General features: G+C 43.0%; 1 protein-coding gene and 1 long non-coding RNA gene across 11 annotated transcripts in view; one reads left to right on the top strand and one right to left on the bottom strand.

Annotated features, from left to right (window-relative positions):
• The window catches only part of thrb (thyroid hormone receptor beta), a 41,057-nt gene extending 13,474 nt beyond the window's left edge, over positions 1-27,583 (bottom strand). For 2 of the 10 annotated variants that reach the window (XM_067255511.1, XM_067255521.1), the window contains exons 1-6: positions 27,095-27,583; positions 26,215-26,349; positions 6,035-6,102; positions 775-827; positions 451-519; positions 40-230 (exon numbers count right to left, since the gene is read on the bottom strand). In XM_067255511.1, the coding sequence (XP_067111612.1) occupies positions 40-49 (10 nt within the window). In that variant the 5' untranslated portion in view covers positions 50-230; positions 451-519; positions 775-827; ... (1 more) ...; positions 26,215-26,349; positions 27,095-27,583. Of the gene's footprint in view, positions 1-39; positions 231-450; positions 590-774; positions 828-2,748; positions 2,768-6,034; positions 6,103-12,222; positions 12,377-26,214; positions 26,350-27,094 lie in introns of those variants that run through there. The other 8 variants (XM_067255515.1, XM_067255512.1, XM_067255516.1 and 5 more) reach the window with 8 other exon arrangements.
• Positions 229-14,104, top strand: LOC136961980 (uncharacterized). Its single transcript, XR_010878882.1, has 3 exons — positions 229-602; positions 11,774-11,990; positions 12,514-14,104. It is a non-coding gene; the product is annotated as an uncharacterized lncRNA (long non-coding RNA).
• Positions 27,584-27,868: the final 285 nt, after the last annotated feature.

Genomic DNA, 27,868 nt, shown 5'->3' with positions numbered 1-27,868 from the left:
TCACATGGACAAAATGATCATTTTGATAATAATACACACATGGAGACATCACATGGAGTTAGAGAGCTGGTATAGAAGAGCAGGGTTTCTGACTGTGGGCTGTTGTTGACTTCGTTACTGCATGCAGTACATACAGAACTGCTGTGGGTAAAACAATACTGTACAAGCGCTGGCTGTGTGTCAATTACTGAACCCATTCCAGTCACAGTCAGTCTGGTATCCGTCAGCTGCTGAAGGATATATGCCAAACATCAAGACTTGACAGTACTTGTCACTGTCAAAAGATACATTTTTTGGGACTCTTTTGACTTTAGAGACCTCAAGTCAATTGAATTAACTTAAAAACAACTTGAAAGTAAATGTGTTATTTCCTGAGCCATCTTTAATATTATTCATGAATCTGCCAGGTCTGTTAGTAGGTGACACATGAAGGCCCCAAAGGATGCTTACCTGACATACTGCTGGGGTTTAAGGTCTACGCTTCATCCTCTGAGTATCCACAGACATGGGGATACCGGTCTGTGGAGACGCGGGAGACGGGAAGGATTCAACAAGGAAGGGAGCGGAAGGGAGCAAGAAGAGATGTTCACTGCAACGATCATGTAAAGTACTTTAATAGCACAGCTTTTTTGACATACACTTTTGACATGGCCTGTGTAAAGAGGACAATAACAAATAAAAGGAAAACTAAAGCTTGTTGATATAAAAGGCGGACAGCACCATGTGTAATGCTGAAGAATTACACATAGGTAAATATATGACAAATTTCCTCACCTCTGTGTGCTGAATTTCGCTGTCCAGAGAGGGGATATTTAAAACATGTTAGCCTGGAAAAGATAGAGAATGTTTTCATTATCTCCACAACTTCCTTCCATGTACATGTTTTTGTGGATTGTGTAGTGAGTATCAGTGGGAAGATGACGTAACAGTTTATGATGTTGTGTTCACTCCAGCAGGATGGGGTAAATTCTGAGGATTTGGCTATAAAATATGTTGACAAGGACACCTAGTGGCCGTGAATGGAATAGCCTTTCATACGGCAAAAAAGAGAACCAAAAAGCCATTTTGCTCTAAACTTACAATAGTTACTGTACAAGGCAGTATATTTCTATGTTATCTGTGATACTTTGCAGGGTGACAATTCGTTCACTGTATTTGCCTCACAAGGAAATGTGCTTTACAAAAATATATTACTCAATAACTGTAATTTAGGAATGGTGTAGGCCTATATCATGTATATATCACATTTACCTGCAGGAGAATTATATAATTCCTAAACGAATGAGATCACTAGAAGTGTCACACCAAGCTGAAAATTGAGCAAATGGCAGGAACAATCAAATCCAAACTCATAGCAGGTTAAAGACTCCATGTTTGTTTTTGGTTTCTCAACAGCATAACCTGGAGCCATGCCACGTTTTTTAGCTCTCTTTATCCCGACTTGTCTTACTGCCCTTGAAACGTCCACTTACTACCCTCTACAGCTTGTTTGAAATATATGATGGGAATAAATGCATATTGGCCAGCTAAGTACTGACAGCTGGGAAGGCCCACATCCTAGCCCCGCAGCTCAAGGACGCAGAGTTAAAAAGAAACAAGTTTAAAAATCTCACCAAAATGGTTGCTAAATGAATGAGCTTGCATCCCTAGAACTGCACTGTCATATTTAAAGGGTCTATGAACAATCTCACTCATTTTAACCTTGGGAACAGCGAGACCAATATGGGATGTCGTCGGTTACACACACAACTGCAACATATACTTTGTGTAACTTTTTAAAATCTCCAACAATCAGATTGATGTCAACCACTGTTCAATCTGGGCCAGTGTGCAAAGTTCTCCCTGTCCACAACATTTTTGTTTTAGAGAGAAATCTCTTGGTTTGAGCGCTTTGGTGAATTTCCATTTTTCATCTCAGCACATTACGGAACAAACTAAATTCACTTAGTGATGCTTGAAGTCACCCTGCAGTTCCAGAGAGGGAATAAGAGAGGAGCATTGAAAACATCTCTTAACACAAAGAGCCTCATTTCTAAACTGTGCTTTCTCTTCTTTTTTGAGACGTCTTGTCCATGTGACCCAGCATCTGTTCCACATGATATAGGCCTACACCATTCCTAAATGACAGTTATTGAGTAATACATTTTTTGGGGTGCAACGCTCATGTCAGAGCTCCTTCAAAGTGGCGAGCCAGCAAACAGTTACGCTGCTCTTGCATAAGGCATTAATCATGGGAATTTATGGCTAACAAAATTAAGAATCTGTTCCTGATGCAATAGATAAACAAATGTGGTGTTCATATCCCAAAATTCAAATGATAGTCCAAATTAGAATGATACAAGTAGTTGTTGATACAGGAGTCGCCATTAAACTCTTTACTGAATGACACTATTAAAGACTGTGTCCTGTAAGTAAATCCGTTTTAAAACCTTTACACGTGTATGAGTAACAGATAAGATCAGAGAACTGTTGGCTGGAGAGTAAATACACTTGATCCAGATCTAGACAGTGAGAGAGGAGGCGGAAAGGGGAGAGGGGGTGCAGAAATGTTGTCAAACTCCATTTAACAAAGGACAGGGTTAGGCAGATTGGTGTGTCATTCTACACTTCAAAATCCGTGTTTTACTTTGAGGGAGTCGGGAAGAGGGCAGGTAATATACCAAGAGGCTTTGTGTATCTTTGGGTCTGCTCCGCTGAATGGCACAGCCTCGTTGGGGGGAGGGAAAAGGGCTGTTCAAGATCACGTACCGTGTGTAGTCACGCTCCTCTCCTCGCTGAGATACAAGATTACTTTCATGTAAGATTTTTTTCTGAAGGAGCCTGGGGCAAATAAAGATGAACTCATTTGGAAATGTCTTCACGGGGGGAGAGCTTCGATGACGACAGCAAGCTACAGTAAACAATGGCGCTGGAAAGCAGCCGAATCATCTCGGGCTGTCCTGATGCTACCTATGAGTACAGACACGTTCAGGCCTACGCTCTCGTTAGCGCATCCATACTTACCCTCGTCCTCTCAGACCCCCTGCTTCCTGACAGCCCCCCCCCAACCCTCTTCAGACACACACTTCCCCTGCCTTTGTCCAGAGCCAACTTCCTGTTCCGCTGCCTGGTTCAACGCTGACTTCAAAACGTTCCACTGCGCCCCACCCTCTAACACCAAGGAAAGGTCCAGTTGCGTAAGGCAATACTATATCACACACACAGAAAAGCACACAGTGTGCTGGGTTCAGAAGAGGAGGGGTGCTCTGAAAGACAGCCAAGGTGTATTTCCTCTTCTACCAGACAGTACTAACCACATCCTTCATATTCAGTTCAGCAAAACCTAATACAGACAATTACCGTTTTTTACTGGAATTAAGAATCGTACTAGGCACTCAATCCCTTGTGCCAGTCAACTAGAGAAGCTGTTCTACAAACAAGCCGTTACATAGAGATCTGACCTATTTGCCAAACACACAGCATTATTGGACCACAATACAGCCTAATGTTCAGAATAGAGCCCACAACATAATGGGTTGAATTGCACTCACTCCAATAAGCCCCTCTTTTTTCACTCTTGCCTGTAGAAAAGTGCACTAACTGTCTCACACAGTCTTGTTTGAACTCTTAATGGAGAAGACCTTTAGGGGGAAAGAACTTGACTTTATAAAAAGATGTCAGCGAAGCTCTATAGAACGATAAAGTATGGAACTGCTGCATTATTTACAGGCCAGAACTTTACCTTGACCTTCCCCAGTCCCCGTGGAACGCAGCAGAGAACACAAGGGTTCTCCTGTGCCAGGTCTATGCCAGGTTAGCTAATGCATTATAAATGAGAAATCCAAGAAGTCACAAGATGTTTGGAGATAGCACACACCACTGAGATGGTGTGTGCATGGGCTCTTCTTGGTGAGCTTGTTGGTAACCCTACGTAGGATGAAGCTTCAGTACAGTGGGTTTAAAAATGATGACAGAATATTCTTACTTGCTCGATTAACATTACACTATAGACACTAAGGCCCACCCAGACACACCCAGTTCCCCAGACATGGATTACAACTGGTCCTAAAAGCGAGAGAAACATTCTATGAAGATTTCCATTGAAAAACGGTTTTAGGCTAGGACTAGGCTTAATCCACGCCTGGGAAACTGGGCTATAAATATCTCCAGATAATAATAATAATGATAATTATATCATTATTAATAATAATAATAATAATAATGTAATCATTTAGCAGACGCCCCTATCCAAAGGAATATAGTGACATTTGAACCTGGGACCTCTTGATCTACAGTCCAATGCTCTACCAATGAACTCTACCCATCAGGATGCAGAGACACTAAGAACCTCCCCAGAGCAGTTTTAGATGTCAGCTGGAATATTTGTCCATCGCTTCCACCCTATGGAAGGCTTTTGCAAACATCAAAGGATGTTTAGGACAATAGAACAGCACGAGAATCAAAAGCTTTTTTTCAGGAGCACATTTAAGACAATGCACTGGTTGTTTGTGGTACTCTATTCCGGCTCAATGAATAAATACGACACTTCTGAAAGTTGAATGCATAATGCTGTGGAAATCAACCAATTAGCAAACAGTGGAAACACGCCACAGATCTCACATGAACTCACACATGCTCACCCTGGACTACGTTCACAAGTCAATAAGACACACTGGGTGAACATGTTATTTTTAGGTGAGGTTGCCCACTTTTCACAGCCTTCACACTCTCCAACGTACTCAGCTTGTGGAAATGTCACAGTGCATGACGCATCTACGATACCGTGCCAACCGGTGGTTATGTTTTCACTCTCGGAGGCCTGCCCTCTGTGCACCCTGTTTTCAGATGTCCTTTTGATAAGAGTCGAGCTCCATCTTACAAATATGATCTACTGGGCTGAAATCGTTCTCTGACACTTAATATACAGAGTTGGATCAAACGCACAGTGTAGTAAGGACACATCATCATGGCAACAGAGATCACAGTATGGTGGCAGATGGTGTTTTCATCAAAAATAATTCAGCTGATGAAAGAATCAACGATTTGACTTTGTAGAGTAGACTGTCCTACCCTTATCACATTACATTTAGTTGCTCAGCCAACATCTAGACATAGCCGCATCCGAAAATCTCATTGGAGATATAGAGGCAGTGCTTTTTTGTTTTGTAAAAGCCCACATTCAATGTTCCTGTTGTGCTTTGCAGAATTCATAAGATGATATCTCTTGTGAGATAGATTTAGGCCTTGAATCATGAGTTGTGATGAACCTGACCGCTATCTAAATGACCTAATCTTATCTAAATGACCCAGAAAAAATAATAACATACTAGGAGCCAAGCTATTGCCCAAGCCAAGAGAACGTTTTCCATGAAGCTACCAAAGCAACGTCTGTAGAAGGAATCTGCTCGACTAGTTTTTTAGAGGCTCAAATCTAGGGAGCCAGCCAGTTCTGTCATTAGTTTATATCGACCCGTCTGATCTTCCACAAATTCAACACTATCACCTAAAAAACATTCTTCTTTCTAACAGCATAAACCACAGACAGATTTATGCTCTGCTATTACCCAAGCCTGGCTCTAATTACATTTAGAGGAAGACTAACTAGCAGAAATGAATATATGTAATCAATGTTGTGTGACAGTAAGTAATAAGGTGTGTGTTTCTGTGGACTTTCTTTTCTGGAGTGTCTGTGTGAGTCTGCATGCCTGGGCACGTCGGTTTGTGTGTCTGTGTAAGTATTTGTGTGTACAGGGGCCAGTAAAGGGGATACATTTTAGTAGCTCTACTCTACTCTATGCTCTGTCCAGCTTTGCTCCACAATGCATGACTCTACAATGTTCTTCTATACTCTACTATGCTCTACTCCACGATGCTCTACTCTTGTTCTACTGTGCTATGGTGTAATCCACTACCGTCTACTCTACTGTGATCTGTTCTATTTGTACTCTAATATGCTTTGCTCTCCTCAACAATTTTTTTTTTTGGCAGAGTAGGGTATGATGTGAGGTGCTGGACACAGGCTGTGTGAATTTGAGTAACAAAGGGCCATTCTTACTGGAGGGAGCTGTGAAGTCTCACAGCAGGCAGGTTCGAGGCGCCATAAAGCTCCCTCCGGACGCAAACCTGCAACAAGAAGAGGTTCCCGTCAGTATTAATGAACCAAATCTGTCACACCAGCATCTCGAAATGCGTCAGTCCCAGGGTGAAAACATGTGGCATGCGGCACGTCATCAAGCTGTAAAATCTCAAAACATAGATAGATAGATGGAAAATTTGCAGTTTTCATATAAAAGACATTCAAAGCAGCTTCTCTACTCACGTTGACCTCTGGCAACAACAAATAAATACTTCACCAGATAAGAAAAGAGGATCTAATAGCCCTTTCAACAGTTTCCTTCTGTTTTACAGCTATGTCTAAACCTTTTCTTGCTGCACAAGGCGAGCCTAATGATGAACGTCCATGTTTATATGTGAGCAAGTACAACAGAGAGAAAAGGAAAGTATTAGTTTCAACCATCAATTCTGAGGCAGGTCAGACTAGTAAATTGCTCATGGACAAACAGTAATTACTTGTAATGAGACTAAACAACAAGACTAATGGGGGTGTTCATTCTTCCTTATGTCTCCCTTTCCCTGTATATCTCTTCCTCCTTCTCTCCCTCACTTAAGTATAAAGTATTGCAAATAAGATATGCAGAGGGAGTGCCAGATAAAAATGTATGGGTAAGAAAGACAAAGTGACAGAGAGAAAGAGAAACATTTGTTATTAGTCAAGAATATAGGCCATGTTTGTAGTGAAACATTTATTTCTCAAAGAGCAAGTAATCTTTATGAATGCAACAGTGAAATTCACCAATTCAAGGAGCTAATGACCAAACAAAGGGAAAACAAATTTGTCCTAGTCTGAGGACAATCTGAGAACATCTTGACCCATATTCAAAAAATCCTCTAGAAAGCCAGCTTTTGTGGTTCTGGTCATGCCAACCCATGCAAAAGGCACCAGTAGGGACAAACTTGTAAAATATAACATGAAAGGACACCAAAGTAAGTGTCCTGATCCTATCTCATAACAGGCAGGGGGAAATAACTTCCCGGATTTCATGTCTTAATGTAGTTATGCCTTTGTCGAGCAGGGTGTGTCTATGCTTCAGGCCAGTGATTGAATGCCAAACATGCCTTGTGTCTGCAGGTCTGATCCAGAGAGCTGGTCCCTTTTTGTGCCCCAGATGTGAGTGGTGTTATGGTTATATAAATCAGACACAGCTAGTCTGTCTCTGCCTTGTTACCCCGCAGATCTCAACAGCAGAGCATGCTTACATTTGTCTGATGCGATACAAAATGGCTGCTTGAAAAATGACACCCAGAAAAAATAAAAGGCAAACCAGTCACTGCAGACACTACAACACTTCAGCTAACTTACAGGAGGTGGGCTGCGTTTTTTAAATTCATTTTTGATTGATTCTCTACCTCCGAGTTGAATTTCCATTGGGTGACATTTCACAACATGGGATGTAGTGTTTTACCCTGTGTATATGCTGGCACGGTATAAAGTAGCATTTAACCTAATGTAAAGCAGTTGGATAAATGAGTGATGTTTGTCCTGATTGACGATGTGTGTGTGTGTGTGTGTGTGTGTGTGTGCAGTGGGAGGGGGAGGTTGACGAGGCGTATATGTCGAGGAACCTATGACACTAAGCTCCAGAAATGATCTCAAGAGAAAGTGCTGGGAGAAGCAGTCATGTGTGGAGTACACCCTACACGGGGGCATTGGACAGAAGAAAGCGAAGAGAATCGTCTAAAAGGCATGATCCCGTTTTCCCCTCATCCCGCCCACACACTCATCCCTCCCTCCCTCGCTCGCGCCTCGCTCCAACCCTCCCTCTCCCCCTCCCTTCCATGCCACTCTGTTTGCCAGTGCTGTGAGAGTGGGTCAGATGAGGACAACACAATCTCTGAAACACTGCTCTGCAACATCTAGGATAGTCTTCTTTTTTTTTTTTTTACCTTTTCATCCACATCAACACAATTTCAGACAGAAGGGGAGAAAGATTAATTTTCAAACCGGCGGCAACAGGGTAGGTTGGTGGTGGTGGTGGGAGGGGGGAGGACGAGAAAAAAGGGCAGCATCCTCATCAGACCGTCTGCCAGCCCACCCCCAATCCAACCCTCCCTCTCCCTCATCACCACTGTGCACCCATCCAGCTCTGACATCAGATCACTGCACTGCATGCTGGGTAGTAGAGGACAACTCAGGACACGCGCAGGGCCTTTTAGGATACTGCAGTAAGCTGTTTGGAGTGGTAAAAATAATGTGTGTGTGTGTGTGTGGGGGGGGGGGGTGGACTGCCGGAAAAAGGGGGGTTGGGGGGGGGGGATAGAGAAATGAAATCTGCCAGCGTCAGCAGGTTTCTTGGTTTGTACATCACGACATCCTCTCTTTGCACATCTGTAACAAAGCAGGTGGTTCTGCATTTAGCCTTCACATGGTGCCGTCCTAGCAGCACTGGAAGGAAAAAGTCAAGGCTGGCTGTTCTCCGTATCATCCGGTTGTGTTTGACACAGTGCTAATTCTGGCCAATCACATGCTTCCCATTTGGTTTCATGGGACCTATCCACATTTATGTGTACGCCAACATGAGTTATTTGGTCAACTCAGACATCAGCCTTTCTGTAGGCTAGTCACTAGTTCCTAGTGTACTGTCTAGTGTACTCCTGAGATATTGGCCCTCTTCATTGCAGGGGTGTGACCGCGAATGCCATGGTCATGTCACATGTGGCTGACCCACGGCATTGTTGTGGTTGACCTTGTCTGTTGTGCCAACTATTCCCCCCCACACAATCCCCTCTCAAAACACTGTCTGGCACCCAACGCCTCTGTGCCTGGGCCAGTTCTTTGCATGCAACTGACACAGACTACTAATGATGGAGCTGCCACTGTGTGTTTCTCGAATGGGTGTGTGTGTGTGTGGTTGTGCAACGCCGAGAAAGTGTGTCTTTGAAGACCTGTCTCCAGTGTCCACCAGACCTAGGGACCCCTGTAGGGAAGGTATTCAGACACAGCGTATGTCACCAGGTGTCAGGCTCATACTGGCAAGGTGCAGTTACCCAACATCCGAAGCTGCTAACTACAGCAGAACAGTACAACCCCTTGATGCCCCGTCTGCCTCTCACAACACTAAGCCCCGCCCGGTGTGTCATCACTGTCATACAAATAAGGGGAGTTTCAGAGAGCGAATTGTTTAAATAGCATTCATTTAAGAGCATTTGTTTAAAGGGCAATCAACCAGTGAAACTACGGATATTGTTGCAACCGATACTCTTTGAATGATTCAATATTCATACATTCCTTCAATCAAAATGTAATAAAAACTAATAAAAACCTAACCAGTCTATTTTAACAAGTCCAAAAATACACAACGCGTATGATTTTCCATGATTTTCTGAGGGTTACAGCCTAACAGCCAAGTACATAAACAGTGACAAAATTCAGACAGTCTAAGACCATGGGCGGCCTGTGTTTTCAATTCCGTTAGGTACACACCACACACCTGAGCTCCACAGACAATTGTGAACAGTATGAGGGAGAGGTTCACCTGGAAAGACAGACAGGCAGACAGTGGGACTGACAGACAGGCAGACAGCCACATGAGCAGGGCAGACAACCAGCCAGTTGAGCAGATAGACAGGCAGACAGACAGACCGGCATACAGACAGGGCTGACAGCCAGCCAGTTAAGCAGACAGACAGGCAGACAAACGGCAGGCCAGACAGACAGGGCTGACAGCCAGCCAGTTAAGCAGACAGACAGGCAGACAAACGGCAGGCCAGACAGACAGTCAGAGGGGCAGGCCAAGGCCCCCAAGGCGGGCCGCGGCAGGGCCAGTGGCGAAGGGGACGTTTCTTGGCAGATGCACAGGAAGTACTCAGATCCTAAGTGAGAAAAAACTAAGAATGCAACCAAATAAAAACATACTATCACTCAGAAACATTATACATGAAAGAATTACTATTGCAAGCATGGCCCTGCAGAGCTAGAGAGGTTCACTTCAACTCCAATGGCTGAGACAAGTCACATGCTGAAAAACGGAGAACTTAAAACCGCTCCTTTACATAAGTCTCAAAAGAGAGAATGCAACCAGCTGCCAAATTGCAAATAGGTCAGCGAAATCTGGCACCATAGGATTCTCTCTATAACCAACCCGTATTTGTCTACTGAAGAAAAAACTGGACACTATGTTAGCTGAACGCTAGCTGGCTTGGAAGCTTGCCAATCTTATGCAAAACAACAACAACAGTCATAGCTACAGTACAGAGTACACTGTCTCTATCTCTCTCTCTCTCTGGACTGCCAGAGTTCCACCTACATGGAAAAAACTAATCAACAATCTGATGTCACATCAGTCCTAAACCACTGGCTGAATTCTTTGAATTCTGGAACCATAAAGATTTGGCAAGCTGACAGTTCTGTCTCTGGCTCATGATTCAAGTGAGAGTTCCAGATTCATCTCCTCCTCACAGCTGGACCCACCAACCCATTGGATAATGATTTCACTGTCCCTCAGTACAGTACATTAGTCAAGCCTGGACTACAAGGCCAGCAATGCAAGAGAGGAAAGAGCTGGATTAGATCCACTTCAAGTTTTCAGTAAACGGTTTCCAAGTAGAGAAACACAAGTAGGCCTGTGTACCTCAAAACAGTGAACCTAGGTCTAACCAATGAGTCCATTATGTTTGTGTGAAAAGTATTTACCAATGATTAACAGGTTTGTCACTAGCTTGGTAACATTACAAATGAATGAAGTGGGATAGCTCAAGTCAGACAGTAGAGATACAGTAAAAGCGTAACTTTGCGCTCTCGTGAACCCTTGCGTTTTGCAAGTACAGACAGCTTGACAGACCCGTGTCATGAACCTTTATAATATCATAGTCAAGCCAGCATTCCTGTGACTCCAGGGACAAACTGGTGCTGCCATACACATTCTGTTGAGACCATAGTTTCAACTGGGACTAAGATATGGGAGGGAAAAGAAGCAGGAACACAGGAACATGAAGGGCACATGGTGCTCATGGGATGGGACAGAGCACAAACAAAGCAGCTGTCAACCCAGTTAAGCCCAGCTGATCAGCACATCAATACAGGGGAGCTGGAGATGGCCAATTGGCCTGACCAATAACAAACTAAATGAACAGACAACAAAGGGAAATTATTCTATTTGCGGCTCGGTAATAATTCTGTTCCAGTGTTGACTCTGCTTGAGGAGCACTCTAGCATCCACCGAGGACTGTTCACTTCACACCAGAGCAAGATGAGCACAGATGTGATGGATGCATCCTGAGGTTTGGCTTCATGGCAGCTAGCAAATTGTTACTACTTGGAACCACCCACACAGCACTGGCGTTTAGAGTGCAATACACTGCCACATGCCACAAAAACCAACACCTGGGGTCTGTCACACATATAACCTAACTAACGTTTGAGAAACTTTAACGATGTTAAGTATGTAAGCATGAAGCTAGGCAAAGGAATGGAAGCGCTATCTCTATATTATATGTTACAAGAGATAGAGCATGTTCGACTCTAAATCTTGGCCTCAGACAGACATGAAACCCAAGCCAGACACAGCCCCAACCTGTATGCCAATACACAGATCCATTGTTTTCCCGAGAGTCCCTGTAGCTGCTAGGAGACACCCAAATGAAATAAAACAAAATAATCATACCAATTAGAAGCATAAATATTGTGTTTTGTGTTTAACTTTGAATGCCTGTCTTTCACTCTGCATTCTTTTTGCAGCTCTTTGTACACAGAGGGGCCTTCTGAGCTGTAGGAAAGAGATCCAAAGCTGATTCCCATCATGCCGCTGGCTCTCAATCAACACTGGGGCTTGTACACTTTTACCATGTGGCTTCCTCTGGTACTTTTTGTTCAAGAACAGACAACTTGAACAACATAAACCAGACACCATGAATGTGAAAAAGGCTTACTTACCAATGCTGTACATGGAAGACAAGTGAGTATTTTATTCCAAAACATTATATTCTTGAAGAGAACCCAAACATGTTTACACACACTATTGTTGACATCATCAAGGCTGTTGAGGTCAGACAACAATAAAAACATGAAAGTTCTACATTTATAGGCATTTCTACAGCTACATCTCAAGGGAAAATAGATGGTGGAAACTGGTCCCAAAAATCCAGAGGCAGAAATTAAGACCATGAAACCAGAATAGAAATACTCACGTTAAAAGCAATGAACTCTACCATGTTATTAGAAAGCTTCCTGTGCCATGGTTTAGCTTAAAGGAAAAGACAGCCTGTTCCATTTTACCCTCTCGCCCGCCAAATGACTTGTCTGGCCCGGGTCTGCGTGGTTGGAGTGTGACACTGTCGCCTTCGGGACCTAAGCGTTCAGAAGAACACTTTAACAAGATGCTTGTCTATCTCCCTCATTCACACACTACTTCGTTCACCCCTCCTTCTCAGCCCTCACTCCCCCCCCTCTCTTCTCCTCTGTCTCTCTTGTGCTTGAAGGAAATCCAACTTTTGGAGCAGAACACATTTTTTTGGGCGACGCCAAAATGTTTTTTCCATGTACTGTATCTACAATCTAGTCTTTTTTACTTGAGTTTTTGTTTTTTAGACAACCCTTGGCACTGGCCAGCACGAGAAAAAAAGAGGGGGGAGTTTGTGGATGAAGTTTTTTGTCTACTCAAATCTAGAACAATGTGTGTTTAATAAGGAAAATTGTGCAATGCTAGCCTAAATTGGAAGCTAGATATGTAAAAATGTGTTTTGCTCTCATATATGCTTTAATTTCGACAATATGTATGATAACAGGCACATATTACATTATACATTTGATAAACTGTATCAAATGTATAATAGTCTTACTTGCTATACTCAAACTGAAGATCACAGTTGTTTTCCCAATACCCTGCAGGTCAGAGAACATTGCAAGGTCAGAGAAGACTCTAAATATCTGGGCTGAGTATTTTCCAGTCCCCTTTCTCCAAAGCAAACAAAAGGAGAATCAAACAATAATCACATGTGAAATGACCAGCAGGGTCACTGTTGACATTCCACTCCAGTGATCTCAAACAGGCCGAATCAGAGTACAACCATAGCTGGACAGGAATCCAAATAAACGTTCCTTTAACATCAGGAACATGTTCCCTGTCCACTAAGAGTACTCCAGAGCCAGTACTGCGAGACTAGTTCTTTTTATCGTTTATTTAACTAAGGAGCTTATGTTTCAGCTCATGTACACTTACCTTTACCCACATCTCAGATGTAATCCCGTATTAATACCGCACCGGCAATAATTAAATCCTACAACACTTCTTACTTGTTGAACATGTGCAGTAAGTAAACCTTTACTGGCCCCAGATATACAAACATGTATCAATAAATAAGTTGTGCAAACAAGGCATGCACCCAGGCAGTCTCCTACTGGGGGTTTGCCATCATGGTTCAGGGTTATGTCTTCAGAGACATCTCAGGGTCAGAATTTACAAGGAGCGTTTCTGGTTCGGGGCAACTTCTAATGCAGTAAAATGAGACTGAGATTATATGTGAGGATAATCATCAGCCTGTCATTTCCCCCCTGTGCTGTGCTGTCCCTGCGGAAGAGCGCTAGCGGAGACGGCAACCTCAAAAATAATGAGTCCTAACCCCTCCCTGAGGAACCCAGAGAAAATCTCAATAAATGTTTGGGATTTAGCGATCGTTCAAAACGTTGGAATCTTTAAAAAAAAGGCAACCTTAAAAATAACATGCAGTTGGTCTAAGTGAGTGCATCCAATTTGGTGAATCTAGGCCATGCCATAGAGGAAGAGAGCAGCATGCTTCCACAACAGCTGCAGACAGGGCTCGGTTTCATCTGGCCCAATTGGTACTTTCAGCCAGCCAGGACACACTGTGCTGAGATGCCTCATGTTGTTGGGCCTGCTGATGTCCCATGTTCCCTGTGCTCTGCCCCTCTCCCTCTCTCCCCTTGTCCCATGTTCCCTGTGCTCTGCCCCTCTCCCTCTCTCCCCTTGTCCCATGTTCCCTGTGCTCTGCCCCTCTCCCTCTCTCCCCTTGTCCCATGTTCCCTGTGCTCTGCCCCTCTCCCTCTCTCCCCTTGTCCCATGTTCCCTGTGCTCTGCCCCTCTCCCTCTGTCCCCTTGCCCCATGTTCCCTGTGCTCTGCCCCTCTCCCTCTCTCCCCTTGTCCCATGTTCCCTGTGCTCTGCCCCTCTCCCTCTCTCCCCTTGCCCCATGTTCCCTGTGCTCTGCCCCTCTCCCTCTCTCCCCTTGTCCCATGTTCCCTGTGCTCTGCCCCTCTCCCTCTCTCCCCTTGTCCCATGTTCCCTGTGCTCTGCCCCTCTCCCTCTCTCCCCTTGCCCCATGTTCCCTGTGCTCTGCCCCTCTCCCTCTCTCCCCTTGCCCCATGTTCCCTGTGCTCTGCCCCTCTCCCTCTCTCCCCTTCCTTCTGTGGGCCATAGCAGCCTGTGGTGTGCTCATTCAGGTGTGTGCACTCTGTCTGCATGAACCTAGACCAGGGAGGCAGGTCCAGCTGAAGCTGCATGCACAGCTGGAGAACAAGAAGGTGGTCTCTGTGTACAGACAGGACTGCTTTTCCTGTGTTGCTTTTCTGTGCAGTACCTGTACCCGCTCATGGGAAGATCCTACTCGTGGTAGCATCTACTTATAAAATTGCTTATAGAATTGCGGAATACAATAGTGCACCTGAGAGGAAATCTGGGTGACCAAAGTTAATAACCACTAATATATCTTGCCAGTGCATTCGTTTCCTGGCCTCTGGCCGTCTGTACCCCTTGAGGCCCACCACAAGAGTCAGATAACACTACCCCCTCAGTGACTACATTTATTACATACACACTGGGTATTGTGACATTTCGAAGGTCAATATTATTAAGGTTGAGCTGTCCAATTCTTGAACTAACAATTATCTCAGGATTTAAAAGAACTCAAGTATAGGTGACTCTAAAACAAAATTGTGGCAATACAACAGGTTGTTAATCACAGTAGAAACTGTAAATGGACATAAATGGCTTCATTGCATTTTTTAATTGGTTTAGAAAGTACTGAGGCATTGAAACATTATAACCCATTTTGGATAAGACTACTAAGTAGTGGAGCGCTCTAACATAGCAGTAGTACAGCATGCCTGCCTTAGGGACTTCATTAGCAGATAAGAGAAAAACAAAGGAATCAGCTGTCATGAGAATTTTCTCAACAATCTGTATAATTCTCCTAAAATGGTATACGCTGTTGCGTTTGGAAGCCAGGACTACACATTCATCTGGCTGAAAAGGTTATACAGCTAAGGAAGGGCTCTCAAGTTTTATCAAAAGTTTGGCGTGACATTATCATACCTGTCATTACATCACCAATACCATGCCTGTGGCATTTAACTCTGTATAACTCAAGACAGCTGTTAACTCGGCAGAAAACTTACCTCTGTATGCCTGTGCCTCATCCATTAATTGTATATAGCGGAACAAGTGAAAGGATTTCTCAGCGTGAGAAATACAAGGTGTTGCGTGAGAGCGTGTGAGCTGGTTGAAATGCGAGAGTCTCACGGCAAATGCGTGAGTCTTGAGAGCCCTGCTAAGGAATGATCCAAGCAAAACAGGCATTTCAAAGAGATAGCACAGGAACCATTTGCATGTATAATATGCTGTAGATTGAGGTCACAAAAATAGTACCCACATGGAACAGCTATATTCAAAAACATAGGCTATGTCTGCTAATCAGCCTGGACACCACAGTATGTCATTATTCACAAATCTTAAAAGAAGGTAGAAGACTTATGCTGTTCCGTACTAATACCATTCAAGTAAAATAACCAACACGAGTTAAATGATTACTTTCAAACCGACCAATCCCCAGTCCCGTGGTTTAGAAAAAAAAACCTAGGCAGATTGTCTGTCATAAACCCAGACACATTTGGTCACACAGGAAACAAGGCCCTTCAAAATGCATTCTGAGTAGACTCACAGGACCAGTAATCCTTTTGTATGGGCCAGTCCGTCTGGATTTCTGGACCCGGGGGGTTGGGGGGAGGGGGGGGGCGGGGTTGGTGCTGGTTGGTTAAAAGCAAAGTTGCAGACAAAAACATGGTAGAGAAGCAGCTATTTCAGATCATTCCACTATTAGAGGAAACAGTCAAAAAAAGTAGGGAGGGGAGAGAAAACATTTGTGAAAGTGGGAGAGCAAAAAGGAGAGGAACAGAGAGGGATAGAGAGGATAGAGACAGACAGAAATTGCTGAGGCAATATTACAGAGAGCACAGCAGATGGTCATCGTTCGACTAAGAGAGAGAGAGAGAGAGGCTGCGATTAAGAGAAAGACGTAGAGGTGGGAACTGTGTGTGAGTGCGACAGGAAACACCACCTCTACCACACTGACTCTAAATACGGGGGCCCCACAAGGCTGTGTGCTGAGTCCCCTCCTGAACTCCCTGTACACCCACCACTGCACGGCCACGCAACACTCCAACAACATGGTCATCAAGTTTGCTGACGATACGACGGTGATAGGCCTGATCTCCAGTGACGACGAGCCAGCCTACAGAGGGGAGCTCGACACCCTGACCCACTGGTGCCAGGAGAACGACCTTTCCTAAACGTCAGCAAAACCAAGCAGCTGATCGTGGGCTTCAGGAAGCAGAGGGGGGAGCACGCCCCCATCACCATCCACAGAGCGGCAGTGGAGAGGGTAACCAGCTTACAGTTCTTCGGTGTTCACAACGCAGAGGACCTGACATGGGCCACACACACACCTAACATGTGGTGAAAAAGGCCCCAACGGGGCATCTTCCACGAAGTTCGGCATGAGTCCCGGCATCCTAAAGTCCTTCTACAGCTGCACCATAGAAAACGTCCTGACTGGTTGCATCCCTGCCTGGTATGGAAACTGCACTGAGCTGAACCGCAAAGCACTTCAGAGGGTGATGCGGTCAGCGCAGCGCATCACATGAGGTGAACTTCCCTCCCTACAAGACATCTACACCAGGCGGTGCCTGTCAAAGGCCAGGAAGATCATCGGCGACCCCAACCACCCCAACCACGAACTGTTCACAGTGCTACCATCTGGCAAGCGGCACCGCAGCATTAGTTCCAGAACAATTCGACTACAGGACAGCTTCTATCTCCAGGCCATCAGACTCCTGAACAGATAACTACCCCCCCCCCCACCTCCCTTCTGAAACAGACTGTTATTACCCCCCCACCTCCTTCCTGCACATCACGACTTTACAGTCTGAGTACTGCACTGCCCAGCATAGACTTTTTGCACATTTGCACTTATTATTACCACCTTGCAACTGCCTACCCTCTCTGTTTCATTACATTGGTCAGTGAGTATTGTGTCTAATATAGTTTTATTTTAATTATTAATATTTTATCTTTTATTGTTATAACTGCACTGTAGGTAGCTCAGCGGCACAAAGCTTTTCATTTTACTTGTATACTTGCGTATCCTGTAAGACAATAAACTGGAATTGAGAGAGAAATTGAGCCTGAGAGAGTGTTTTGCAAACATAGCCATGTCCAGAGGGCCCTGTGAAGCAAGAGGTGAAGACACGTCCAGTGCATGTTGGCAGGGGACAGGGCAGGGGACAGGGCAGGGGACAGGGCAGGGGACAGGGCAGGGGACAGGGCAGGGGACAGGGCAGGGGACAGGGCAGGGGACAGGGCAGAGGACAGGGCAGGGGACAGGGCAGGGGACAGGGCAGGGGACAGGGCAGGGGACAGGGCAGGGGACAGGGCAGGGGACAGGGCAGGGGCCACAATGCTTTGGACGATCAGCCAGGCTCTTACGTAATGAGACACACCACCAGCCAGGGGCTGCGAGCCTTTCTTAAAGGTGAAGGCATGATGCCAGCCGGGGTAACTACAGCAACCACTCAATCTAAGGACCCCTCATAGTTCAACACACTGGTACACAAATGTCACACTGATGTAAGCAAGATTTATAATGTCCCAAAAGTGAAAATGCCAGACACTATGTTCCCGATAACAGCACACCACAGCACAGGACACCTGAATGCTCAGAGACCTATCCTTTTGTGGCAAACTCCAAGTAAGTCCTATCACAGGCTATTTTAACTTGACTGAAACATTTTATTCCAAAACACTATTCTCGCTGTTTAGGGAAACCATAGCATAACTACAGTAGCATGTGTCCAAATATAGCCTTTTGGAATGATACAATTCAGTGCCACTTTTACAAATCTAGTGCAAAGTTCTTTCATTTGTTTATTTTTGCCAATCTTATTTCTCATCTTATTTCAACAGAGGCAATCATAGCTCCCTTACCCTGACTGACCTCCCACTAAGAGTGCACCATAGAGATGCAGGGGCAGAAAAGTGAAGATGAAGGCTTTTACATCTCTCTCTCTCTCTCTCTCTCTCTCAATAATTCAGCCTTGTCCCCTCTTCCCCTCTTCCAGTAAACACAGTGCAACAGCAGCCTCTGTGTGCTGTTAAGCCCCTCGCAGGTAGCATTAGTCTGTCCCACCACCACACCAGGGTCCCTGTCTGAAGCTTGGAACACATACAGCCATGCAGTTGTAGTTATATGTACGTACTCTTGGGGCATGCCAACGGCCTGCAACCTCTTGTCTATGAGTGATAATGAGAGATTGGTGCTGCTGAAAGTTGATGGTAAGGCATTCACATCCTTCAACAGAGGAAGGCTGTGTACTTCTTCTGTACTGTCATGTAGTCCTAGGCTTAGCTCTGGTGATGTTGGATCTGATTATGTTGACAAACAGTGCTTTGCTTATTCAAGGTATTGCACATAACTCCTAAAAACTTGCACAACTGCAAGTCTTGTCAAAACATGTAGGTTTAATTATTTCTGGGAACTTTGAACTCTGATAGCTGTGCAAACAAAAGCTAAAGGGGTCGACTATAACCTAGAACAATTACATTGAACTTCAGAATGTTCAGTCATATTAGTACGCTTATCTGTTTACATGGCATTGTTAAACTGCAGCTGTACAGTTGAGGATTGACAAACAGCAGCTAATAGGCATTTTAACCTGCTGTTTGATGTGACCTTTGCAACTTGAGCAGGGAGTACAAAAGGAGGAGGTGCATTAATTACAGAGCCACTATCAGACTCTCCTAAAGAACAGAGATGTCTTTCAAATGAGGAGTTACGTGCCCTACCACCTCTTGTCAACAACATGCCAAACATCTACCCAAACAGCTGCCGTTCAACAGGCTCAGGTGAAAAGTGAGGGAGTGGAGTAAACAAGAAACAGAACTTCTTTTAACACAAATGGGTCTTCGTTCCTGTACTGTATGTGGACGTAAATGTACAACATTTTGCAAATACTGGGGATATAAATGACCTCTGGCAAGAACAGCACACAAAGCAGAATCCATTAATCATACAAATTCAAATGATATCTCTGCATTGTCATTGTCTTCTGATCTGGACTGCTCTGATCATCTATCAGGACTGCAAGGCCTGACTGTCATTATCCCCGTGGAGATGGGGTGATTCCGGTGTTGCGTTTGAATGAAAACTTCAGCAACCCACAAAGCTGATGTTTCAATGATTGCTGTGCAGCAATTTAAGATGTAAACGGAAAAACTGACCTCCACATTCACTGACAAATGCTTGACCAAAGCATAGAGCAGTGAAGTTTAATCAGTAATGGCCAACAGAAATCTCTGAGTGATGTACAATTGACTTCTATTGATTTTGATCACTACGTTTTTTAAAGAGATACCCTACTGTTTTGGTTTACACTGTCTAGCAAATGTTACCATGACCAGACCATGTTAAGATCACTCTTAACAGGTTCTCTCAAAAAGCTGTTTTCTCCAACAGCACTAGCTTCTGCTGTAATGTCTGACATATGTTTTATTTTCCAACAACAACAAAAATTCCGAAAATAATTCATTCACATTACAATGGGCTCGGCTCTGAAGCGTCTACTACGGGACGGGTTCAAAACTTTATTTTCAAAAAGATTAGCTGAAGAACTAAATATTAATATCTGCTTGTGGTCAGTCTAAGATCTCACAAGGGACACAGTTTAGGCTTGGGTTTGGGGAAAGAGCCAGAGGCACCAAAAGCTTCAGTCTAACCCCTTGTGCTTCGAACAAAAACATGTTTTCATCCGAGCCATTTTCATCAGATTTGGGTTTATCATTTAATTGCTCGGATTCTCTTCAAATTAAATTAGCTTGATGTGGCCTTCTATCTACAGACACACAAACATTGCTTTCTCCCTGGGAGACTGCAACAAACTTCTGGGTAAACAAGCCTCTGGAGTCCCTGGGCCTCCAGTGTAGTTGGGATCTCAACACAAAACCTTTCCTCATCTTCCCATACATCAGTCATGGTGTGTCTGAAAATGTGAAGGCTGTGAAAGACTGATGGAGACTTTTAAATGGAGAGCAGCATGCTGCTAGTTTGCAAATGTTTCCAAAGTCCTACGTTAATAAATCTGTTTCAAAACAGTCTTTTGTTTTCATTTCAGAGAAATTTCAAATATGGTAATACACCAATCCTTTGCGCTTTATGCAAAAAAGCTGAGAAGGAAAATGAGTAAAGAAAGATAGAGTAAGACAGAGGCTAGATACAGAGAGAAAAAAAGAGCTGAATGTTTTTCTTCTAAGCAAGAGTGTGGGAGTGTATGGAAAACAGCAGATTAGCATTGTAGAAAAAACTGACTGTCAAATGGAAGCCTGTACTACATTAAATAATGTAATATCCAAGCATTCTACACAGCCACACAAACCATTTAAAGCTGAACATGTCGTAGGCACTGTTGCAAGTAACATTTTCAGTTTTCCTGAAAGTTATACTCCTTAGGTCTGAAAAGGTAAGCTTTGATTACTTCAGTTACAAGCACATGAAGGTATTAAACTCTACCCTGAAAGCATTAGGTCTACAAAAGTTTCCCAAAGTACAAATGTTCTTACTGGGGACAAACAATACATTCATCTCATAGAGCGCACAGCCAAATATTGCTGAAGTTGCTTCCAACATTGAACATTGGCGAAGTAGAGAGCTACACTCGCTAAACGTGAATGTGAGAGCAAGTGTGCTGAGCAGTTGTTTCTGACAGCTGCGTGGTGCATACCTAGCTGGTCAAACAACTTCGAGAATCCTGTGGTGCACCGGGCTATGATCAGATGAGATATGGCTCTGACTCAATGAAGCGTGGGGTTTAGGATTTCAACAACAGAAAACTGAACTGCAGAACTCCAAACAGGGCACGTAGAATGGACGAGGACAGTAAACAGACAGACGAGAAGAAGAATGAGTAATCAGTTTTGTTTTCAACAGTTTTACAGCAGAAAAAAGACCTTTACCCTTTTTGTTTACACGAGAAGAATTAAGTTTTGAAGGGTTGTGTCTTAGTTTCGCTAAATTTACTGAATCTCTGCCTTTTTTCAGGTATGGGCTTGAAACATCTATTAAACCCAACAGAGCAAGCTTCTGTGAACACAGGTTGGGTTAAATGACTGCAAATTATTTTGTTTCAGTTGGGTAGATGGGACCTCTAACAAGCTGCCCTTTAGTTCTGGAAAGAACACAAACAGAGATGTTTCCATATCCCCTGTTCATTCATGTCAAATTGCCGTTCTTCTTTACAACACAAACATCAATTCTTTTAGCATCATATTTTGCCAAACCAAAGCTCGTTGCATGGCATCCAAACCCCTTTCGGAGAGAGAAGACTGAACAGTCTTCTGGGCTATTCTGTGGGTTCATCTTCACATGCCAATAAGATCCAACCTGTAACAACATGTTTGCTTTCTGGACAAAATATTTTTTTGCTACAACATTCATAAATTACCCTACAGGCATGTTTTAAAAAAAAATAGTAACCACTCTCAGAACAGGAGGGGGGGGGGCTACGTCAGCAAACACTGCAGTTCTAATAGGTCTTAATTCTGCTGAAATGGACAATTAATACAATTCTGGCAGGAGTGATCCACATGTTATTTCCCAATACTAATGAATCGGCTACTTCATGAATAATACAAGCCACTTTAAAAATGTGTTAAGATATTCAATGCAAAGGCCACATCACTTATCTTCACATATGGCTTAAATGTTTTACAAAAACAGCAAAGTGTTTTTTCTTAAACCCTTCATTATCCAATGCTGCTGTACTGTAGTCTTCTTATTGAGGAAGTAACAATATGACACAACTACAAATCTGCTCAAGATTATATCTTGTTCATCTTAAATTCCTTTACTTAATCCCTCTTACGACGCTCCTCTGTACAGTCATCGCATCAAAACCCACCCCCTTTATTTAAATGATGGTGATTGTTCTAGCACTTTCATGACAGAGGGAAATCTTTTTGAATGGGAGGGTGACCAGACCAATCTGCTACAGCAACATTTACATTGTTCTCAGGCTAACCGAACCCATCAGAAGACATAATATAAACTGTATGCATCTTAATAAGAGTAGGGGCATAAGAGTTTCTATATGGACTTTGTAACACTTTAAAAGGTCAAAGGTTAACATGCTGTTGGTCTCAAAAAACAACCACGGTTACTCTTGACCAGAAAGGTGACACATCAGCTCCTTCTTTCACTGGCAATCCAGCCATTTTAGAAAATGGTTTAACGTCATCAACAAGTATGAACTGTGTGTTTGTGACAGACTTATGAAGACTGTAGTGATACTCAGTAACTGACCTGGTAGATCAAAATGTAGAGATCATTGACAGATATCCAAACATTAGACATCGACTAGTTTGGAAAGGGCACCCATTGAGTGAGTATGGGTTACTGCAATACTGCAAGGGGTATAGCATAGGCCTAGAGAGTCATTCTTCTCTTTCCCACACAGTATATTTGCCCGAACTTAAGGTAAATGCAGTTTGATATTTTTACTTTGATACATCTAAATAAGCATACTTATTTGGCAAAACTCTTAACTTCAAACTAGTGGAATAATTTTAACCTTGAACTGTTATCCATATTTTACTTTGCTTTATGGGAAAGCCAGCTGCTTGAGGAAACACGTGATTCACAGAAAAACCACCCACAGGGAAATAAAAGGACTCTTTGGGTTTGTAAATTATATATATTTTTTATAATATAGTCTGGAGCAGAAAAAGCACAAATTAATTCACAGGAAAATGAACATCTCCTGCAAACCCTTCCTTTCATCCCCACAACTACAATCAGAAAGTAAAAGAAACAGATAGCCTAATTATTGTCTGCTTCGAGGGACCAGGTCTCTGACACGCCAGACCTTAAACAAGTGACAACCCACTAAAACCCTGCATGTAAACATAAATCATCCAATAATCCTCCACCCTTTAGTCACACATTCATAAAGATGAATGTTTCCTTATTGATTTTCTCACTGAAGCATAAACTGAACTGACTCTTGACATAATGCACACGGTTTTAAAGGGCAAAGTTTGATACCTCAGGCAAGCTTACTACACCCGGCCTCATAAAAAGTCTGATGATGTTGACTGAATTAACCAATTAAACTAATTAAAAGAGTTTGATAAGGTGTCTCCTGGGTGGCTCAGATAAGGGGTTATCCCACAGTGCACTATATTATAATGGCACTAAGCCCAAGGAAATTGTTATATTTTGCAGCGCATTGTGTACAATATGTTTTGGGTTCGAGTCTCACACCCTCTGAAGGTTCCACTCCTGCATCGCTGTATAACTTATGGATTGAGTGTTTGTACACTTTTGGATGAAAGTGTCTGCTAAATGAATATCTAGGCCGCATGTACACAGTCCGAGACCACTGTTCTAAGCTGTGTCGTTGCCTGGTGCCAATATTAACAGCGTAGATCATTTCTAGTCAAAGCAGATCACACCAACTGATTTAATACCATTTAGTATGTATACCAAAAAATTTATATCATAGGTCCTCCCTCTGTATAATACATACAACAAAAAAGTATATTAAGGTATTTTAATAATAATAATATTGCGATCAGGCAAGTAGTGCTGTTAACCCTTCCCAGTGGCCTACCCAAAACTTAACCTTTCAAATTTAACTAAATTGGGAGGCAAACCGTTGGTAAGCATTAGAAATTGGGAAAACCCCTTTAGGCTTATGTGTGGAACATTGTTCCTCTCCTACAGTATGCTGTATACAATAATATTATGTTGAAAGGCAAGTGTTAAATAGAGGACATATTTCCTAATGAGATTCCTGTCTGGAATTTACCCTTGATCTCAACCATCTTACTATTATGAATAAAACCACTGTGTCAGTGCAATTTTTGTGAATTTCAAAGGAATTCTAAAGATACAAATGAACTAAGATAAAATCTACTTTGTTTTATGGAACTCCAATTGGATATGTGCACTATTGCATTGAGATAGTAAGTTAAGTCTTAAGATTTGAGTTAGCAGTTTGAGCAATGAACCATAATATAGTGATGAACACTGTAGGTCCACCTAATCAAAGTCTTACACTGATGCATTGTCTCAACATGAAGTTCATGAATATTTAGCATTTTGTCCTATATTTTGTTGTCTTACAGTAGCCTACTGCACAATATTGGCATTCATAGAAATATGGCCTATATTTGACCCCAAAGATGAAAACAAACTGAAAAGTAATCTATGCCTTCTTAAAGGCAGGGTAAGGAAGTTTTGCGAAGCTAACTATTTTAGCTTCTATTTGACACAAAATATACCACCCCCTCCCTTCAAAACCACTCCCACAAAACTACAGACTCGCATTGAGTGCAGGGCAGAGTGCGCGCAGGTAAGTAGGGTGGGTAGACAGAGAGGTAACGCCTCGGACACACATGGAAGCGCAGTGCAGCGCCTGCCTGGAAGCGCCGTGCAGCGCCACGATCGGCTACGACTGGCTCAAAGCTGTTCACACCAGGCACGGATTTCTCCGCACCGGTCACCAATCCTTTCAGCTACTCTGAGCTTTCCTTTACGCTGATATGGTACATAAACATGGCATTGGCTATATACCAGCATTGATCCTTATCTACGTTGTCCTTGTCAAATTGGTGCTGGGGGTCATACAACTCCCTGTGCTTTTCAACTTCGAGAATTAATTTGATGTCGTCCATCTCCTTGAATTTCTCGATGATTTTAGAAATCGACTTGGGGGTTCTCTCTCGGTAGGCTATATCTGCACGCGTGTGTGTTGCGTGCAACGCCTAACAACTAATTTCTCTCAAACAAACAAAACAACTACTGGCATGTTGGCTCAACAGATCAGTTTATTTTCATTCGTTTTCACCAGGGTAACCACCAAATAATTATAAAGTCTACAACTTTACAAATGTTCACTGTAGTCTACTATTAATTAAGTACAATCTTAATAACATGTTTTTTTATTCAAATATATCAACTAATATTGTGTATTTTATCATACTGCAGGCGATTTCGCAAACGTCTCGCGATTGCTGCAGATGGCAGGCAATGGGCTTTGCAGCCAGTGTGGCCGGTCCCATTTAGTAACATGGGCGCCGAAAGAAAAAAGGCGGCGCTTCGAAGCAGATCGCAACCAGTGTGTCCCAGGCTAAGCCAGTCCAATCACTAGTCAGGGTACCCCTTAATGATTGGTCTTGTTTATTACAGTATTGCAACGCCCACAAATGTCGGAATGAAATATTTCATATTACCGTCAAACCTTTATATATATTGGTTGCAATCAAGAAGTGAAGTTACTTTTGGCGAATATGACAAAAAGTGCTTCTCAAAAACATTGCCTACCCTGCCTTTAAAATGTTGCAGAATGTGGGATATCAGAACAGGCTAATCGTAAACTCTGTAAACGATCAGGCTCCACCTCGGAATCGAATGCACAGATTTGGAAATATAGTCTTCTTATCAAATGTCATGGAAATGTATTTAGTCAATAGCCTACGTCAAATAATGTCCAACAAAATATTATAAATTACATCACAGAACGAGACTGGTGTAATCATTGCATATATACAATCAATGTTCATTATCTATCCTCTTTGGTTTCGTGGCACACACGATTGTGGCTGCATGTGTTCTGTGGCTACGACTGCAACTACTGAGCTAAAAATAAGTCATGATACTGTACCGAACAGTTATTATTTCGAAAGAAAAAAAACTTGAATCATTTATGCAATCATCAGCTATCTAAAATGCAAACAGCCAAGCTTTAAAACAGGTTTATTTCGCAGCAAGCTGGTAAAGTTTTTACGTTTGTAAATTATACAGCAACAAAAATATGTTTTCTAATACTCTGTTTACTTACAATATCAGATCAGTTGCAGTAGTGTTTCCACATTATCGCAAACATTGACTTCAATTTTCACAAGGCATCGTTGGGCAGGCAGGCAGGCATGCAGGAAGGCATTGACCTCAGATACCCCCACCAGAACGGCAGAATCTGATCGCGGAAAATTCTGATACATTAGACATTCAATCTACGGCAACACACGAGGGACAGTAGCCTACATTTCTCGTTAAGATCGTACCGATTTTTGTTGTTGTTATCATGGCTTCAATTGGTTTCAATGTGTAGCCTACAACATTTCAGGGAACATTCTCTCAATGCACATAATACTCCCGCTTCCATTTCCATGGATGCACCGCTTATAATGTAAATACTTGACCAGACATGTCATGCATCCAGCCTGCCTTGCATGGTATTTGAGACTGTGTAGCCTATTATTTTTGGTTTCAGATGTGGTGTACCCTATTTCAAAAGGTGTACACGCATTCTAAATAACCTACATTTTCGAGCCTTTTGTAAATATTGACGTAGTAGAAAGCCTAAGCGCTTTGAAATATTTGGCTGACACTGACTACTGTAGCCTAAATCCATACAATGTGGATAGCTTAGGTATGAAGTAACAAATCAACCAGACAGCCTAATGTAGCCTACAAATCTGACGTCAAGTTTAAGCCATGAAATGACTCAAAAATATTGTGTCCACGTATGCTCGCGTTTTATTAATTCATTTCGACAAACTACACCAGTGAGAAAGTTGAGAAAGACAGTAGCAGTAGAATACTATTCCTCATTGACTGTAAATTGCTGTCAGTGTCGACTTGATACGTCGTCATGTAGGCGACTGCAAGTGTTCGTGAGTGCTTTTATCACATGTTTCAAATGAGAAAAGGCAACATACCACATAGGCCACGCAGTTTGTCCGCAAATATTATTTTCTCACACAATGCCAATGCATTCCGTCTTCAGTTGGATTCTCTCAGCTTGGTCCTCGGAGCACGGAGATTCTGGATGCAACGCGTGCACTGGCCTGAAATGACCCAACCAGCGGTAATGCGATCAAGTCTGAGAGCAAAAACTTCAACATGGATTCGAAAAAAAAACACAGAACTGCAGCCCCTGTATTGATCGCTGTGGGGAATCAGAGAGCACTTGAAATAAAATGCGTAGGCCTATTTGTGAATTAGTTGGGACTGCCTATGTGACCAAGTATTGAGTTTAACACATGAAAGCAGTAAGAGACGCCTAAGAAACGCCTCCGCAGCCCCGCGGTGGCGGGGGGACCAGAGAGATGTAAGGGTCTCACCCAAGATTTAGTTTAAAAAAAAACAACAACAAAAAAACAAGCTTCCTCAGTGTAATAAATAACTATAACAATGTTTTTTTAAATCCGATCCCTTGGTGATATTTCCCCGTTGATAAAATTGATAATTTTAAGTTTCTTCTGCACTTGTCGCTTATGCACCGCAGTTGAGCCTTTCACGCTTTTCTGCCGAGACCAATTAGGCCCCACAGGCTGATTGATTGATTTTACAGCTTCAATTTAAACGTAAAACGTTCGTTATTGTCTAGTTGTTGACGATTTAGCGATTCACCTTCCCTATAGTGACAAATCTGGAGATTTTGCAAGGTCATAACAAGTCCTCCTTAACAGGTGAGAGGTCGGAACTGTCAC

The sequence above is a fragment of the Osmerus mordax genome, chromosome 18 (genome assembly GCF_038355195.1).
Source record: "Osmerus mordax isolate fOsmMor3 chromosome 18, fOsmMor3.pri, whole genome shotgun sequence".
Taxonomy (NCBI): domain Eukaryota; kingdom Metazoa; phylum Chordata; class Actinopteri; order Osmeriformes; family Osmeridae; genus Osmerus; species Osmerus mordax.
The sequence above is the reverse complement of the archived record's forward strand: the minus strand, read 5'-3'. Positions and strand labels throughout refer to the sequence as shown.